Source organism: Mustela lutreola, chromosome 3 (genome assembly GCF_030435805.1).
Source record: "Mustela lutreola isolate mMusLut2 chromosome 3, mMusLut2.pri, whole genome shotgun sequence".
In the NCBI taxonomy this organism is placed as follows: domain Eukaryota; kingdom Metazoa; phylum Chordata; class Mammalia; order Carnivora; family Mustelidae; genus Mustela; species Mustela lutreola.
The window spans coordinates 64,757,766-64,774,095 of NC_081292.1; the positions used below are offsets into that span (position 1 = coordinate 64,757,766).

The 16,330-nt window shown below is 35.9% G+C and overlaps 1 protein-coding gene across 8 annotated transcripts in view; it reads right to left on the reverse strand.

Annotated features, from left to right (window-relative positions):
* Positions 1–16,330, reverse strand: part of PREX2 (phosphatidylinositol-3,4,5-trisphosphate dependent Rac exchange factor 2) — a 356,760-nt gene that overhangs the window by 131,855 nt on the left and 208,575 nt on the right. For 7 of the 8 annotated variants that reach the window (XM_059166273.1, XM_059166268.1, XM_059166269.1 and 4 more), the window contains 2 exons: positions 12,019–12,121; positions 5,262–5,405 (listed from right to left, as the gene is read on the reverse strand). In XM_059166273.1, coding sequence (XP_059022256.1) covers positions 5,262–5,405; positions 12,019–12,121 — 247 coding nt within the window. Of the gene's footprint in view, positions 1–5,261; positions 5,406–12,018; positions 12,122–14,948; positions 15,260–16,330 lie in introns of those variants that run through there. The other variant, XM_059166275.1, reaches the window with a different exon arrangement.

Below are 16,330 nucleotides of genomic sequence, written 5' to 3' on the forward strand. Positions count from 1 at the left end.
ATATTTCCAAATTAACAACAATTAAAATACAAATTACATAGAAATTTTTTTAAATGGGGAAACATCTAACAATCAGCAAAATGTTATGGTACATGTGTTGGGCTGTGAGGAAATGAACAAAAACATGAAAGATGAGTTCTATATTTAAAAGTAAACTGTGTGGCAAAGAAGAGGAAAGAGAACAACATTCCTGATCTTAGAAAGTGGGAAAATATTCCACCAAATTCAATTTCTACACTGAGTTAAAGTAAGTTAAAATATATAATGTCCAAATTTCCAAGTTTGGCTCTCGGCATTTTCTTGTCTAGTTTCCTTATTTCCCATCCAGATAATATCATCCAAAGGATAGATATTATCATCCAGATAATATCTTTATTCAGATAAAAGTAGTATTGACAGGGGCACCTGGGTGGCTCAGTGGGTTAAGCTGCTGCCTTCGGCTAGGGTCATGATCTCAGGGTCCTGGGATCGAGTCCCATATCGGGCTCTCTGCTCAGCAGGGAGCCTGCTTCCCTCTCTCTCTCTGCCTGCCTCTCTACCTACTTGTGATCTCTCTCTGTCAAATAAATAAATAAAATCTTTTAAAAAAAAAAGTAGTATTGACATTATTGGTTGCATAAATATTTAATAGTATTTAATTAAAAGCAATATTGAAAATACGATGAATTTCTTTGCTTGTTTTCTTTCTACCAATTTTGAATTTGAGGGAATAAATCACCCCAACAAATGTAGGTAGTCAGTGAAAAAAACAAAACAAAACAAAACAATGACTACTAGAGGAAAGTAAAGGTTAAATTATTCTAGGACTGAAAATGAGTTGCATTTCCTCTTAATCAAAATAAGGTTTTGATTTCAAGGTTTTTCCAAGAAAGGGATTGATCAGAAAAAATATAGAATATCTGAAGAATAATTTTAAGAGGAGTTTCAATCAACTAATACTCTTTACTGATAGCATGGAGACACTTAAATGGTTAAATAAAACAAGACGTCTGCACTGGTCACGACTGGTCAGAATTCAGAAGTGGTCATAATTTCTGTGATGAAAACAAGCTTTATCAATCCCAACATGACCCGTATGTGGGAAAGGTTCTGTCTTTTGAAGAGGGGTGGGTTCATGTGTTCGTAGACTGACGCTAACATTTAGGAAATCTCAATTCTGGGAACTGCTCCTTCTTTTTTAAAAAGCTATTTAATTTCAAATACTGTATAAAACCCCATGGGAAAACCAAGGGCTTCATCTTTTAAAGAACATAGAATTTTGCAAAAACTCAAAATGAAAAATAATTTCTCAAATGAAGGAACCTTAGAAAATGGCAATGTTTATCACAAACTGTTCCCTTCTGTTTAAAAGAGAAAATGCCCTATACTGGGATTTAAAAAAAAAAATTAAAAAGATAATAGAAGAGAAAATGCTCAAGTTCCTGGTCAATTTTAATTATTCTCTGAAAATGAAAAGACAGCTTATAAAAAAACAAGAGTTAGAATTTATCATTTGTGGGGCCAGCTTTTTTCATAAGTGCTGAAAAACAAATATACACAAAAGTGTGTTTGTGGACAAAGGACCACATTGCACGTCCTAGTTAGTGTAAGGAAAACCACCATAAGAGACCCAGGGAACAGGTGCTTAATACTTGACAAAGAAGAGATGCCATATTTGAGGAAACAGTACAACTAAAATCAAATACCTTTAATGATGCCACATCCCTAATGGGTAGAATACATGGGTCCAGGAACCAAGGGTGGAGGCCAGAAAGACCCCTGCTTAACCTGTGTTGAGGACTGAATTGTGTCCTCCAAAAAGATCTAACAAATGTCCTAACCTCGGGTGGGTACAAATGTGACTTAGGTTTTATACAGGGTCTTTGCAGAGACATCAACTTAAAATGAGGTCAAACTGGAGTAGGGTGGGCCCAAATCCAAGGACTTCTGTTATCCTAAAAAGAGGGAAATCTGGACAGAGATACAGAGATGGACACACAGCGGGAGGAAGGTCATGTGAAGTCAGAAGCAGAGACTATAATTACATTGTCACAAGCCAAGGAATGCCAAGGACTGCAGAAAAGCACCAGAAGCTAGAAGGTAAGGAAGGATTCATCCTTGGAGCCTTCCAAGGGAGCACACAGCCTTTAGGCATCTTGATTTCAGATTTTTAGCCTCCAGAATGATGATAGGATACATTTCTGTTGTTTTAAGCCACCCAGTTTGTGGTAGTTTGTTATGGCAGCTCTAAGAACCTAAAACAATATCAGTCCCAGTGCCTCACTTGGGGATGTGTGTTTTCCATCCCTGAAATTCTGGCTCTACAGGTTTAAAAGGTACTGATCACCGAAGAGGCACACTTTCCCTAGGAGACGAGGCAGGGGTCCCTCTGAACATAAGCTATTGTTGCCATGGGGGCACTGGAGGTCCCTGTGCCAAGGCACTTAGGGAGGGTCATCACCTTCTTGGCAAGGATAGTGGACCCTGGTCATCATAAGGAAGTAGGACTATTGTTACATTATGAGGGCAGGAAGGAACAGGTTTGACACACAGTGAATCCACTCAGGTTCCTCTTGGTACTTCCCTTTCCAAATTTGATGGCAAATGGACAAAGCAGCAACCCTGTCTTGAGAAGGACAGAATAAACAGGGGGATCATGCTCCTTGGGAATGTAGGTTTTAGTCATGCCACTGAGACCAGAAGTTTCAGGCTGAGAGCAAGGCTGATTTACAACAAGTACATAAGAAGGGAGATGTGTGGCAGCACAGACTATGACTTGCCCCCTTACCGTGCTTCTTCTAGATGATCTCCCCAGGGAGGGAGCTATCAGAGTCATGAAACCCTTTGAGTAAATGTTCATCTCCAGAATAGACACCATTTGGAGTCTCTTCATTTACCACCATGTTCAGTTACCAGATGGTAATCTCTACTCCAGCTAAGGCTCACTTTTCTGGGCTTCTCTCAATCTGAAGAATAGTAAGAGTGAGTAATAATGAATCCTCCTGGGAGTCTGGTAAGTGCAGAGGAACTTCCGCAACCCCTCTATGGAAGCAGCCTTATCACTGCCATGGTGCTAATGAGACAAGCTGTTTCCCAGTCATCTTTCCCTCTTTGTGACCTCAACTGCGAAAATCTTTCTGTTGTGGCCTTTTCATATTTTATTGCTGTGTGACTATTAAAACCTAATGTTATCTAACAGTTTTTCTTTACATTGATAAACTGATACTGTATTCATTAAAATAATATACAGTTAGGGATTTTTTTAAAATTAGCTTTAGCCACAATTATAACATAGAGGTTATTTGGAAAATACTCTTCCTTTTCCTATGAACATTTGCTGCTGGGTATGAATATTTAGCTATTTATGGCTGATGTGTCACAAATGTAATAATTTTTTTGGAAAAGATGCAGAATGCCATCTGTCATCTCAGTCATGATTGCAAAGACAGAATTTTTAAAAAGGGGAATAAAGGAAAGGAAGTGAAGAATCTTTAATAACCGTAAACTCTGGCTAAACCCTATAAAAGTTAATATTCCAGACCAGCATCCTTTTTGGTCTTCTAAAACTATCTCTCTGTGTAATGGCTTTTAACATATTTTAGGCTAAACTCTTCTCCTAACATAGCTCCAAAGGTCTATTTTTGCTGTTTTCTTTTCTTTTTCTTTTTTTTTTTTCCATTCCTTTATAGAATCTTGTATTACCTATATGGAGCCTACAAGAGTCCTGCAAAGAAAAATGAAAATAATTTCTAATAATTCCTAAGATCTCTGCACCTGACATTTTCTTCTCCCAAAATGTATTCTTACAAATATCTGAGGTAGTCATTGTTTTTAAGACATGTCAATCGAAGGAAGGGAAATTTATCTTTTAGAATTATAATAATATGCATATGGTATAAGCATTTTCACTTGGCAGTGGATTTGGATTTCATATGCCTGTCTGTTCTTCAGTTACAGAGATTGATTTTATTCCTCTACTCTTCTCATTTTTTTATTAGAATATAAAAATTCCACAGCAAAACCAATGCAGTTCTTGAAAACTCCACAGAAAAAAATATGAAATGCTCCATGGAATTGCTCAGAGAAATTGATATAATCTTGTGACCACAGCATGAGTTAAAAAAATAAAAAGAAAGAAAGAAATCATAGACCAGAAGAAACTACACTAGAATAATCCAGACTTTTGATCAGCTTGAGGCTGCTTTTGTGACTCCAGAAATAAAAAAGATCCAGGACCTTCCCTTGGAAACCAGTTCACCACAAGAATCTTCCTATCCATGTTAAACTCAATTTCTTCTATTGCATTAAAATTCATTGTTCATTTGCCAAAACAAAATTTTTTTATTTACAAAAGGAATCTATTTTTACTAACCAAAAATGGCACAATACAGGAAAACTCAAACAATAAAAAAATCATCAATTTAATCACCCAATGATCCCGAAAACACTTTGTGTACGTTAAGTATATTTAAGATAATGGATTGCATTATCTATAACAGAAATTCTTTCTTGTAACCTGCATGTGTATATTGTCAAATTTTTTCTATCTAGTAAAATATCTTTAACCACATAATTTTAATGACTGTCCCATAATTTATTTAAGCCAAATTAATTTATCTTTTTTTTTTAAAGATTTTATTTATTTATTTGACAGAGATCACAAGTAGGCAGAGAGGCAGGCAGAGAGAGAGGAGGAAGCAGGCTCCCTGCTGAGCAGAGAGCCCGATGTGGGGCTCGATCCCAGGACCCCGGGATCACGACCCGAGCCGACAGCAGAGGCCTCAACCCACTGAGCCACCCAGGCGACCCAATTTATCTTTTTTTTTAAAGATTTTATTTATTTATTTGGCAGATAGATCACAAGTAGGCAAAGAGGCAGGCAGAGAGAGGAAGGGAAGCAGGCTCCCTGCCGAACAAAGAGCCCGATGTGGGGCTCGATCCCAGGACCCCGGGATCATGACCTGAGCCGAAGGCAGAGGCTTTAACCCACTGAGCCACCCAGGTGCCCCAGGCCAAATTAATTTATCTTTACTATTTCAACCACTCAGGTCATGCTTCCCCATTATAAATACAGTTACAGTCCTACTTAATAAACCTTTAAACCTTATCTTAATGTTTTCTTAATAAACATTCTCAGAATTAAACATATTACCTAGATACTATGAAGGAATTTTTGAATTAATGGAAAAAAAATCCCCACGATGATAACAATTACATATATTTTTAAAAAATCAAGAGATAAAATAATTTAAGTACATGTATAAAAAAAGAAAACAGGTTACCTTGTGCAAAAAGAACGGGGTGAATTTTAAACCCTCCTCCATTTTTCAAACGTTGAGGCAGTTGTTCAAAATGGTAACTATCAATGTAGAAGTAAACCTTCAGAGCCTGCCGGCTTCCCTCTACTTGATACGTAAGAGGAATATCTAAAATGACATTTAATGTTACATTACTTCCAAAAATCAGGATATTTTATAAAGTACATTTGCTAACTTTTTAAAAAATCTTGAAAATCACTAGAAACTTATACATTAAAAGTACCCATGTTTGTCACCTTCAGGTTAGGCAAACTTTCTGTTCAGTGGAAAAGTGTTAAATCAGACTCCTATCAGCTAAAGCAACAGATTTATTACTTTGCTGTATATAAAATTCTACAATAGGAAACTTTGTTATACTTTGACACTCCAGATGTCTCACTTAACTAAATGAGAAGTTTAGTTACACATGGTTTGGAATCAGAATCTCCCAGGGCATCTGCCTCATTCATATTTTAGTCAAAATGAGTCCTTGGGGTACGATTTCTAAGTAGTGTACAAGAAATTGGGTACATAGCAACCATTACCAAAATTAACATGGGTTTTCCAAGTTCCATTCTCTGAGCACCAGATCAAAAGTGTATTACCTCCGTTGATGCTCTGCAGTCATTAGAAATTATCTGTCGAAATTCCTTTTCACAAAGATCCTAAATTTAATCACCCCAAAAAAATAAAAATAAAAAAACCCAAACCCCAAGAAGCAACCAACCCGAGAAGCTACAATGCTGTAGGAGTATTTCACAGTGCTATCACAAATTCTTTTCACTTTATGTCATTTATCCATGACAAATAATATCCAGTTCACTAAAAAAAAGAATGCAGAATCTTCTTAAAAAGCTAGTATAGTTATATTAACCAGTTAAAAATTAAGGCAAAAATATAGTAGACATTTAATACATGTTCTTAACTCTATTTTTATTAATTCTAACCTGCTTCTTAAATAAAATTATTTGTAAAAGCAGAGTTCAAGTTTAAATAATTGATTATTTATTGATTGATAGATTATTTAAACTCATTAATGAGCAGAGATTCCAGGTTTCTTATTAAATGTAGCTAATTAGGTCTGTCAATAGCAAAGGTATTGTATTAACATCTACAAGTCAGGGAGGTATGAAGGATTTGGATTTAGGAAAGAGAACACATTTCTCAGTTGAAGAGTTGGAAATTAACTGGATTTTAATGATTGGGAAAATCCCATTTTTCCCTGGCTCTATAATAAAGATAAAGGATATGGACACTGAAGAAAATCCTGATGTGTACATAACTATTTGTATCTTTTAGTTCCTTTTTCATGCAATATCTTTCATTTATATTTCAATTTTTAAAATTCCATTTCTTTACTTTTTGATACCAAAGTGGCCAATCTCTGTTATCAAATGGATAATGTTTTTGAAAGGAAAATAATAATGTAGCAGTTGGAGTTCCACATTGTAGGACTAACAAAGAACATATAAAGATGGTCTACTAGGACCTAAGGAACTGAAAATGACCCAACATTATCAAGCATATTAAATTTAAAATGAAGTTAAATCTAAGAGTGAAAGAATGAAGACTTTCTCTCAAAGTAATTGGCATACTTATAAAAACGCACAATAACGTGGAGCTGACAATTGTTGCCTTTTATTTGTGGAAATTCATATGCTATGAAAAACAAACTCCATTATTAGGACTGCGTAAAGATTAAAGCCTTCAAAAACATTATCGCATGAGGAAAAGTTCTCTGGTTCCACCTTACAGAGAGATTCATTCTGCAGAGGAGTTTCAACATCCCATCCCTGTAAGCATGGCCCTCCATCACTGAGTGGGCCCATGAGTTTGAAGGTAGGTCTCTAAGAAGTAGTCAGTTCCCTTTACCTAAATTGTTCTTCCTTGACTCTCCGCAGGGTTGGGTCTTGCTGACCCTTTGGATTTCAGCATAAAAGCTACTTCTGCTGAGAACCCTTCCTTGTGGACCCCTTAAAAGGTCACCACCTTACCCTTATTCATTATGCATTGCTTATTTCCTGCATAGGATTTAGTCAGCATAATCCTAATCACCTTTGTCGTTGATTCCTCATTTGTTTTCTCCCAAGTAGGTTGTGAGCTTCCTGAAGATAGGGACATGCCTGTCCTATTCACCATGACATCCGCAGTTTCAGGCACAATGCCTAGCCCATAAGAAAAGAGTGGAAGCTCAAAAAATATTAATTCCCTTAGTTATTACAGTAAAATTGCCAGTATCACCATAAAGGGGGGGGGGTCTGCTATCATATTATTCTCCAAAAACATGAAGACTGTCCATAAAATATATTTAGTTTTATACAACCTAATCATTTAGCTCACTCTGCCTTCCCTAAGCACATAATATGGCATAGGAAAGATCTTACTTTCCCTAGACAGTAAAGGGTTACATTGACCACTTTGTGTCTCCACTAGTTTCTAAGTTGCAAAAGCAGGGTGTTTACTTAGTCACTACTATAACTTCAGAACTTAGTTTGGTATGGTGTATGTACTTAGTAATTATTTCTTCACAGAAAATAAAATGTCTTAAATCCAGACAATTAAGTTCTACCTGCTTGGCATGCCGCATTTCTTCAGAATCTCATTATTTTTTAATGCAAAAATATGACTATGAAAAATGCTAAATACAGCTTTTGAAAAATAACACAGAGTAATAAAGTAAGGAGGATTGATTCAAGTATTTACTGAATACTACCACAAACCTCACATAATGCCGGAGACTTTTGAATACATTATCTTATTTAAGTCCCATGAGTGTGGGAAAGCGTGTACTCTCATGTTTGTAGATGAGAAGAGCACAGAGTTGGAACTCAAGTTCCTTATCTTCAAAATCAGTGTTCTTTTTATATTTTCATGCCTCCGCCTGTGGTCCTTCCCTCTAAGACACACAGCCAAAGGAATCTTCACTACAGTGATATGAATTAATAAATTTGTCAGATCTGACTTCTTTGCTTCTAAGCTTACAGAAAGATCAAATCACATGCAATTAATAATAAAGCTCTAGTTTCCTTCCACCACTTAAATAAGATGTGATGACACTTGGGTATTGAAAAATTCTCTTCTTTCCTGAATCAACTTAAAAGGATAACTATACTGCTGTCATCACTATTAGTAACTTGCTTGGAATATCTAATAATGTAGCATTGGAAGTGACCTTTCACTAGGGAATCTGTTTTCAGATTATCCTGTTTTCAGGTTATCCTTTGTGGAAATACTTAAAAATATGTAAGAATTTTTATGTTAGTCACAGATACATGCGCATTTACATATTGATATTAATTACATGGCCTTAATTATTTTATCTTTAATGTTTATTATATTTTTCAATGTACTGAAGTTAAAGGTCTCATGGTAGCTATGCAATACGTAAATTATTTTCTTGAGCTTATAACGTGGATCCCTTGCCTGCTTGTTCAACAGACCATTCACCAGTAGTGTCATATTTGGACAATGGAAAACAGTACTCCTGTGAGTTCGTGACTCCTCAAACAAAATTAAAAAGAAAAGACAAGTTATATTGTGAAAATAGAGTTTCTCTGCCTTTGGCAAAATTATGCCTACATTATTTTTTTTAAAGATTTTATTTATTTATTTGAAAGAGAGAGACAGTGAGAGAGAGCATGAGCGAGGAGAAGGTCAGAGGGAGAAGCAGACTCCCCATGGAGCTGGGAGCCCGATGTGGGATTCGATCCTGGGATTCCGGGATCATGACCTGAGCCGAAGGCAGTCGTCCAACCAACTGAGCCACCCAGGCATCCCTATGCCTACATTATTAAAGTAAATATAAATATGTTCTCTTTTATACATGTGCACAGAAGATCCATATAACCTGTTTAAATAATATTATCCTTATCAATTAGTCCCCCTTGCCAAGTTCTCCCTTGAATATAACCTGAATCCTTAACATTGTAATTCATGTTCTCATTCTCTCTAATTTATCCGTGAAGATGAAACTCTAATAAAATTCTATTCTCTCTACCTTCAAAATTTAATACATACAGAATGAACTTTTACCATCCCCACAGCTACCCCCAAGGTCAAGTCACTGTCATCTTTCAACCTGGGTCACTGAAGTAGCTTCCTAATTGGTTGCTCTGCTTCTGTCCTTGACCCCAACAATGCTCTAGTCAACACGGCAGTCAGAGGCAGTCTTCAGTATGTACACCAGATCAGGTCATCCCTCTGCTCTGTGGCTTAGTTATAAAGGTCAAGTTCTTTCAATGATCTGGCCTCCTCTCTGTTCTCATCCCTTACTCTTTCTCCTCACCCATAACTCCCCAGTCACACAGGACACCTTGCTATCCTGAGAGCATACCACACCTGTTTCCACCTCACAGTGTGGAACACCCCTCTTCCAAACACTCTTCCACCCCTTTAGGTCTTCTCCTCCTCCTCACCCCAATTTTTTTTTTAATTTAATTTCTTTTCAGTGTAACAGAATTCATTGTTTATGCACCACACCCAATGCTCCATGCAATACATGCTTTCCATAATACCCACCACCAGGCTCCCCCAACCTCCTACCCCCGCCATTTCAAAACCCTCAGATTGCTTTTCAGAGTCCATAGTCTCTCATGGTTCATCTCCCCCTCTGATTTCCCCCAACTCACTTCTCCTCTCCATCTCCCCATGTCCTCCGTGTTATTTGTTATGCTCCACAAGTAAGTGAAACCATATGATAATTGCCTCTCCCTGCTTGACTTATTTCACTCAGCATAATCTCTTCCAGTTCCATCCACGTTGATATAAAAGTTGGGTGTTCTTTTTGGTAAGGCTTTCCTAGCTTGTTAAATATTTGCAACCTCCCACTTGCCCCTGCATTGTTATCCTTTGTTCTCTTCTATTTCCTCTTATACATTCATATTATTGTCTTCTAGCTTATGATCAGATTAACTTACTTATGTTGCTTATTATTTATCTCCCCCAACTTGAATACCAGCTCCAAAAGGGATATGTTTGCTTAGTGCTCTACTTATCTAACACCTAGATTAGCGGTTGAGCATAAGTAGGCATTTAAGAAATTTTTGATGAATGAATCAATGCTTATTGCTCTTAAATCAGATTAAATGTTTAATGATTTAAACAAATGTTTATTGGGTCCCTATTTATCATTCTTCATATTAGAAATATGAAAATAAAGAAGAACCTTTCCCAGCCCTGAAGAAACTCACATCTTCTACCTTATGTAATATATACCCTCACCCCGATGAAAAAACAAGAAACAGAAAAACAACAAACTGTTCAAGATTTTTTGCATTGATAGATACATTTTAAACCTATTCATGATAATGTTGAAATGGTAGATATATGATGATAACTTGCAGCGAAGATATAGAGATTAAAGCCTAAGTATTGTTATTTCTCTGAATATATGCTTCTAAAATATTTCATTTGTGACACTTAATGATGGCAAACAGCAAAATTGAAGGGATACTTTTCAATTCTTCAATTCCACTCATCAAGTAACTTCTTTGCAACATTAGTTACAACTCTGTTCTGTTGAAATTCTCTCCTTTATCCCTTACATCTGTTTTTCCTTCCATTTTTATAACTGTAAAACCATTTGCCTACTGATTGTATATACTTAATTAATATTTGTTCATTAATTTCCTTGGGAAAAAAAAATTGTCTTTTTCATTCCAGGCACTCTCCTGGGTGCTGGAGATAGGACAGCAAGACAGGAATGGTTTTGCCATCCTGGAAACCATACACGATGAATAAATGAATCAAGACAGTTAATATAATTGTATTTATACATGTTAAAATTTGACACTCAGATGTAATGATGGATAATTTTCATTGCTAAACTAGGAAAAATGTAGAATATATGTTTGTACCTTCTGAATTATTAATTTTATCCATTATGACCAAATCAAATAATTATGTCTTTCTTGGCTGGTTTAGATCTAAATTTATACAATGTGAACATAACTTATATTTCTTCTCTTTCTCCTTGGCTCTAACTACTTGTATTCATTTCCTGCTAATACATTCTCTATAGGATCAACTGGAATAAGGAAGGAAACTCAATTCAGTCAGTTTTGCTATATAATTGTTAAATATTTGCATAAAAGTCTTGGAAGCCATTGAGTTTATCCAATAATAGAGCCAGAAATATTAGGGAAGTCCTTTTATTTTAAAAAATTGACATGAAAAAAGCAGCACAAAGGACAAATATTCTATGATCCCTCTTATGTAAAGTACTCTAGGCACCTGCATAGAGACAGAAGGCAGAACAGAGGTTACCATGGACTGGTGGAGGAAGAATGGGAAGTTATTCTGTAATGAGTATGGGGTTTCTCTTCAAGGATGAAAAAGTTTTGGAGATTGGTGGTGGAAAAGGTTGTACAACATTGTGAAGGTAATTAATGCCATTAAATTGTACACTGAAAATTGGTTAAATGGTAAACTTTGTCATTTATATATTTTATTTTAGGAAAAAAAATCTTGACTAGCACAAAATTTTGATGCACACACTCAAGAAAACTTTTGGAGGCCAAAATAATAGATAAAAATAGAGTTTACTATTACCTATGGATTTAAATTATATATATTTTCTATCAGTCCCCCAATTGGTGATTAGTTATTTTACCCAAAATATAATATTTTGTTTAAAATAATTTTAACAATATATCAAATATATTAATATCAAAGTTACACCATATGTTGTTGTTTAATGCCAAAAATATTCTATGAAACACCTGTGAACCATTTAACTACTTACTTGCAACCAGTGGTTCCTCTTCTGATGGTCTAAAGTAAAAAGAAACTTTTTCCAAATCAAATAGCGCAACCAGTGTATCTTCTAGCATGGCTTGTTCATCTGTCTGAAGGAAAAGGAAATAATACATGATATGGTAGAATTGTATAGGATAGAACATCACATCACATCACATCACATCACCAGAACTTAAGGAGCTTCACTTGTGTTTTGTTTACATGCAACCCAAATTACCAGCACTTACCTAAGAATTTACTGCCTAAAATGAAATCCACAAATCCCTCAAGTTATAAGTCTCTTTTATAGTTTTAGATTCTTCCTTTTCTAGATTATCTAAATGGTTTATACAACTTTTCAGTCTATTTTGTAGCTATATTCAAACCATACTGATTTTTAACATTTACTAGTAAGTGTGTACACAATTAACATCTGCCTCTAAACTTCTATAATCTTAAAAAAATGTAAGAGCTAAAAAGCAAGAATATCATTTTATTGAAAAGTTACAGTACATAGTTGCCAACCTGTTTTACAATAATAAAAGTAATTTGCATGTATGCAATGATTTTTCTTCCAAGAGTCTTGGGGACAAGAATCGTTTTTATCTTCCTTGCCTTTATAGGGCCTTAATCTAAAATCTTGTGACTATGCAATTTGGTTTGTTTTAATCACTGCTTTCATTCTAATAGCATACTATTTACAGCTGAGGCAAGTAAGGGCCAGATATGGTAACAAGTTCAGTGTATGTCTCAACAATATCATTTTTGTAGTATATATTCTGGTTTTCCTATTAGCAGTTATGTGCATGATGAAAGAATAATTAGCTTTATCATGTACAGCTTATCTTTTAAACATTTGTTTTCTTAAGAATATCAATGATCCTTTTAAATAATGATTTTTAACATGATTTATACACTTTAAAAAAAAAAAAAAAAACTCCAACCCCAGTGTGGAGTCCAATACAGGGCTTGGACTCATGACTCTGAGATAAGACCTGAACTGAGATCAAGACTTGGATGCTTAACCAACAGAGGTGCCTAGGTGCACCACTCTATATGCATTTTTAAAAGTTGCTGTAAGCTTATAGCCATATTTTTCAGGCAGCATGAACAGAGCGTGAAGGAGATAGTAAAGAACATCCATTGTATGGATCAGCAAGGCAACTCCAGATCCCAAAGATCTATAGCATGGAAACCAAAAAGTTTAGAGAATGATCACCTTTGTCCCTTGGTTTGGTACTATTGTGATGTATGGTATACAGTAAGTGCTGGATAAATGTGTAGCGAACTTATTTTTTAAAGTCCTTTGAAGTAGAAAGAGTATGCCATGAATCTAGAATCAGAATGACAGGACTGAAGAATCAGCATTTTCCCAGTTAAGAGGAATACACACAAGGAAGAAATGACCCAAACAGGTCGGCCGCTGATTCCTATAGTGCAAGCCATGATGCTTCAGCATATGTGGCTAAAGTGATAACACACTGTGGTCAGAGTTCAGGGACATACACACTGCTGGTGCCTGCAGCTCCCAGAGAACCCTTCACAATAGTATGAGGCTTTTATGCACTTGTTACAAAGGCAGAAGAAAAATACAGGTTTCTTTGTCTTTTTTTTTTTTTAAAGCAAACTTTGGATTTTTTATCAACTCTTTAAATGAAGTTATGGGTTTCAAAAGACTAAGAAAAAAACAGTTTCTAGAGATCTAATTCACATATTATAAGATTCGCTATTTACAGTGCATAGCATAGCAGTGTTTAGTAAATTCACAGAGTTGTGCAACTATCACCATAATCTAATTTTATAATATTTGTACCACCCTACAAAGGAACTCCATACCATTAGCATTTACTCCCCACATCCTTTTCCCTAGTCCTTAGCCCCAGGCAAGGACTTAGGCAAGCCCCAGTCCTTAGCCCCAGCATTAGTCTACTTTTAATCTCTGAAGTTTGCCTGTTTCACACATAACATAATAATGGACCCAGATAATATGTGGTATTTTGCAACTGGCTTACTTCACTCATACACACACGAATATTACTCAGCCATAAAAAAGATGAGATCTCGCCATTTGTGACAACATGGATGGATCTAGAGGGTATAATGCTAGGTGAAATAAGTCAGAATGAGAAAGACAAATACCATATGAATTCACTCTGATGTGGAATCTAAAGAACAAAACAAATGATTAAACAAACAAAAGACAGAATCAGATTTATAAATACCACAATGAACTGACAGTTGCCAAAGGGAAGGATGGGCAAAATGGATAAAAGGGAGTGGGAGATGCAGGCTTCCAGCTGTGGAATGAGTAAGTCATGGGAATAAAAGGCACAGCATAAGGAAAAATAAATAAATAGAAAGCACAGCACAGGGAACGTAATTAATGATACTGTAATGGTGTTGTGTGGTGACAGATGGTAGCTACACTTGTGAACATAGCATAACATATAGAAAAGTTGAATCACTATGTTGTATATCTGAAACTAACGTCACATTGTATGTCAACCATATTCAAATTAAAAAATATATATATGAAATTTTAAGAAATGGCTGCCCTATTTTACATTCCCACCTGCAATGTATGAAAGGGTTACAATTTCTCCTTACCAACACTTGTGATTGTCTTTTGGATGACAGCTATCCCCCTCACAAGTGTCATATATCTCATTGAAGTTTTAAGTTGCATTTCCCCAAGGACTAACGATGTTGATCACCTTTACATGTGCTTTGTGGCCATTTTATATTTTCTTTGGAGAAATACTATTCAAATCCTTTGTGTGCTTTTTTTTCCATATTTTGTATGTTTATTGATAAGTCTATAAACTTTATTATCTATAAGCTTTTAGATCCTAAAATACAGAGTTGAACAATCATAGGGCATACAGCTACATTTCCAGTATTCCAAGGATATCTGAATATGTTTGCCCATTCTTTTTTAAATTTCTTAACAGCTTTATTGAGATGTCATTTACGTATCAAGCAATTTACCCAAAGTATACAATCCCATTGCTAGGGGTATATATTCACAAGGTTGTGCAATCATCATAACATTCTATTTTATTTTTTAACTTTTTGAAAAGATTTTAGGGGCACTTGGGTGGCTCAGTGGGTTAAGCCTCTGTCTTCGGCTCAGGTCATGATCTCAGGGTCCTGGGATCAAGTCCCGCATCAGGCTCTCTGCTTGGCAAGGAGCCTGCTTCCTCCTCTCTCTCTCTCTGCTTGCTTCTCTGCCAACTTGTGATCTCTCTCTGTCAAATAAATAAATAAAATCTTTAAATAAATAAATAAATAAATATTTATTTATTTATTATTTATTATTTGAGAGAGAGAGCATGAGAGCAGAGAGGGTCAGAGATAGAAGCAGAATCCCCACTGAGCAGGGAGCCTGATGTGGGACTCAATCCTGGGACTCCAGGATTGTGATCTGAGCCGAAGGCAGTTGCTTAACCAACTGAGTCACCCAGACACCGCACATTCCATTTTAAAACATTTTCATCACCCAAAAAATGAAACCCTACATCCACTGGAAGTCATTCCCATTCCCCTTTCCCTCCAAACCCCCTCAGCCTTAGTCAATTGCTACTCCACTTCCTGTCTCTCTGAATTACCTTGTTGTGGACATTGCATATAAATGGAATCATTCAGATTTGACTTCTTTCACTTAGAATGTTTTCAAGATTAATCCATCTGTTAAAGCATTCCTTCGTTCCTTTTTATTGCCAAATAATATTCCATTCTATTTGCCCATTTTTCATAAGCGCTTCTGTTTTGTTTTTGTTTTCACAATGTTGTTTTCAGCACTTGACTGAATTGAGTGGTTCTCATGTCTCCCATCTGTATACCCTTTAATTACTCCATTGATTATTTCTGTAGGAGTCTTTTATTTTTTAAGATTTTATTTATTTATTTGACAGAGACCACAAGTAGGAAGAAAGGCAGGCAGATAGAGAGGGGGAAGCAGGCTCCCTGCTGAGTAGAGAACCTAATGTGGGGCTCGATCCCAGGATCCTGGGATCATGACCTGAGCAGAAGGCAGAGGCTCTAACCCACTGAGCCATCCAGGTGCCCCAGGAGTCTTTTTAATTGAATTGTCTTTCTACTGTTTGAAGTTTTAAGAATTCTTTTGAGAGTATGGATATAAGTCACTTATCAGATATATAACTTACAAATATTTTCTCCCATTCCTTGGGATTTCAAACAAAATTAAGTTTAAATCTACCAGCGGTTGATTAAACAATGAAGGTTTTAAGGCAGGACTAGAATAGGAATGAAGCCACATTCATTCACTCATTCAACAGGCACTTCATGCTACCATGTGT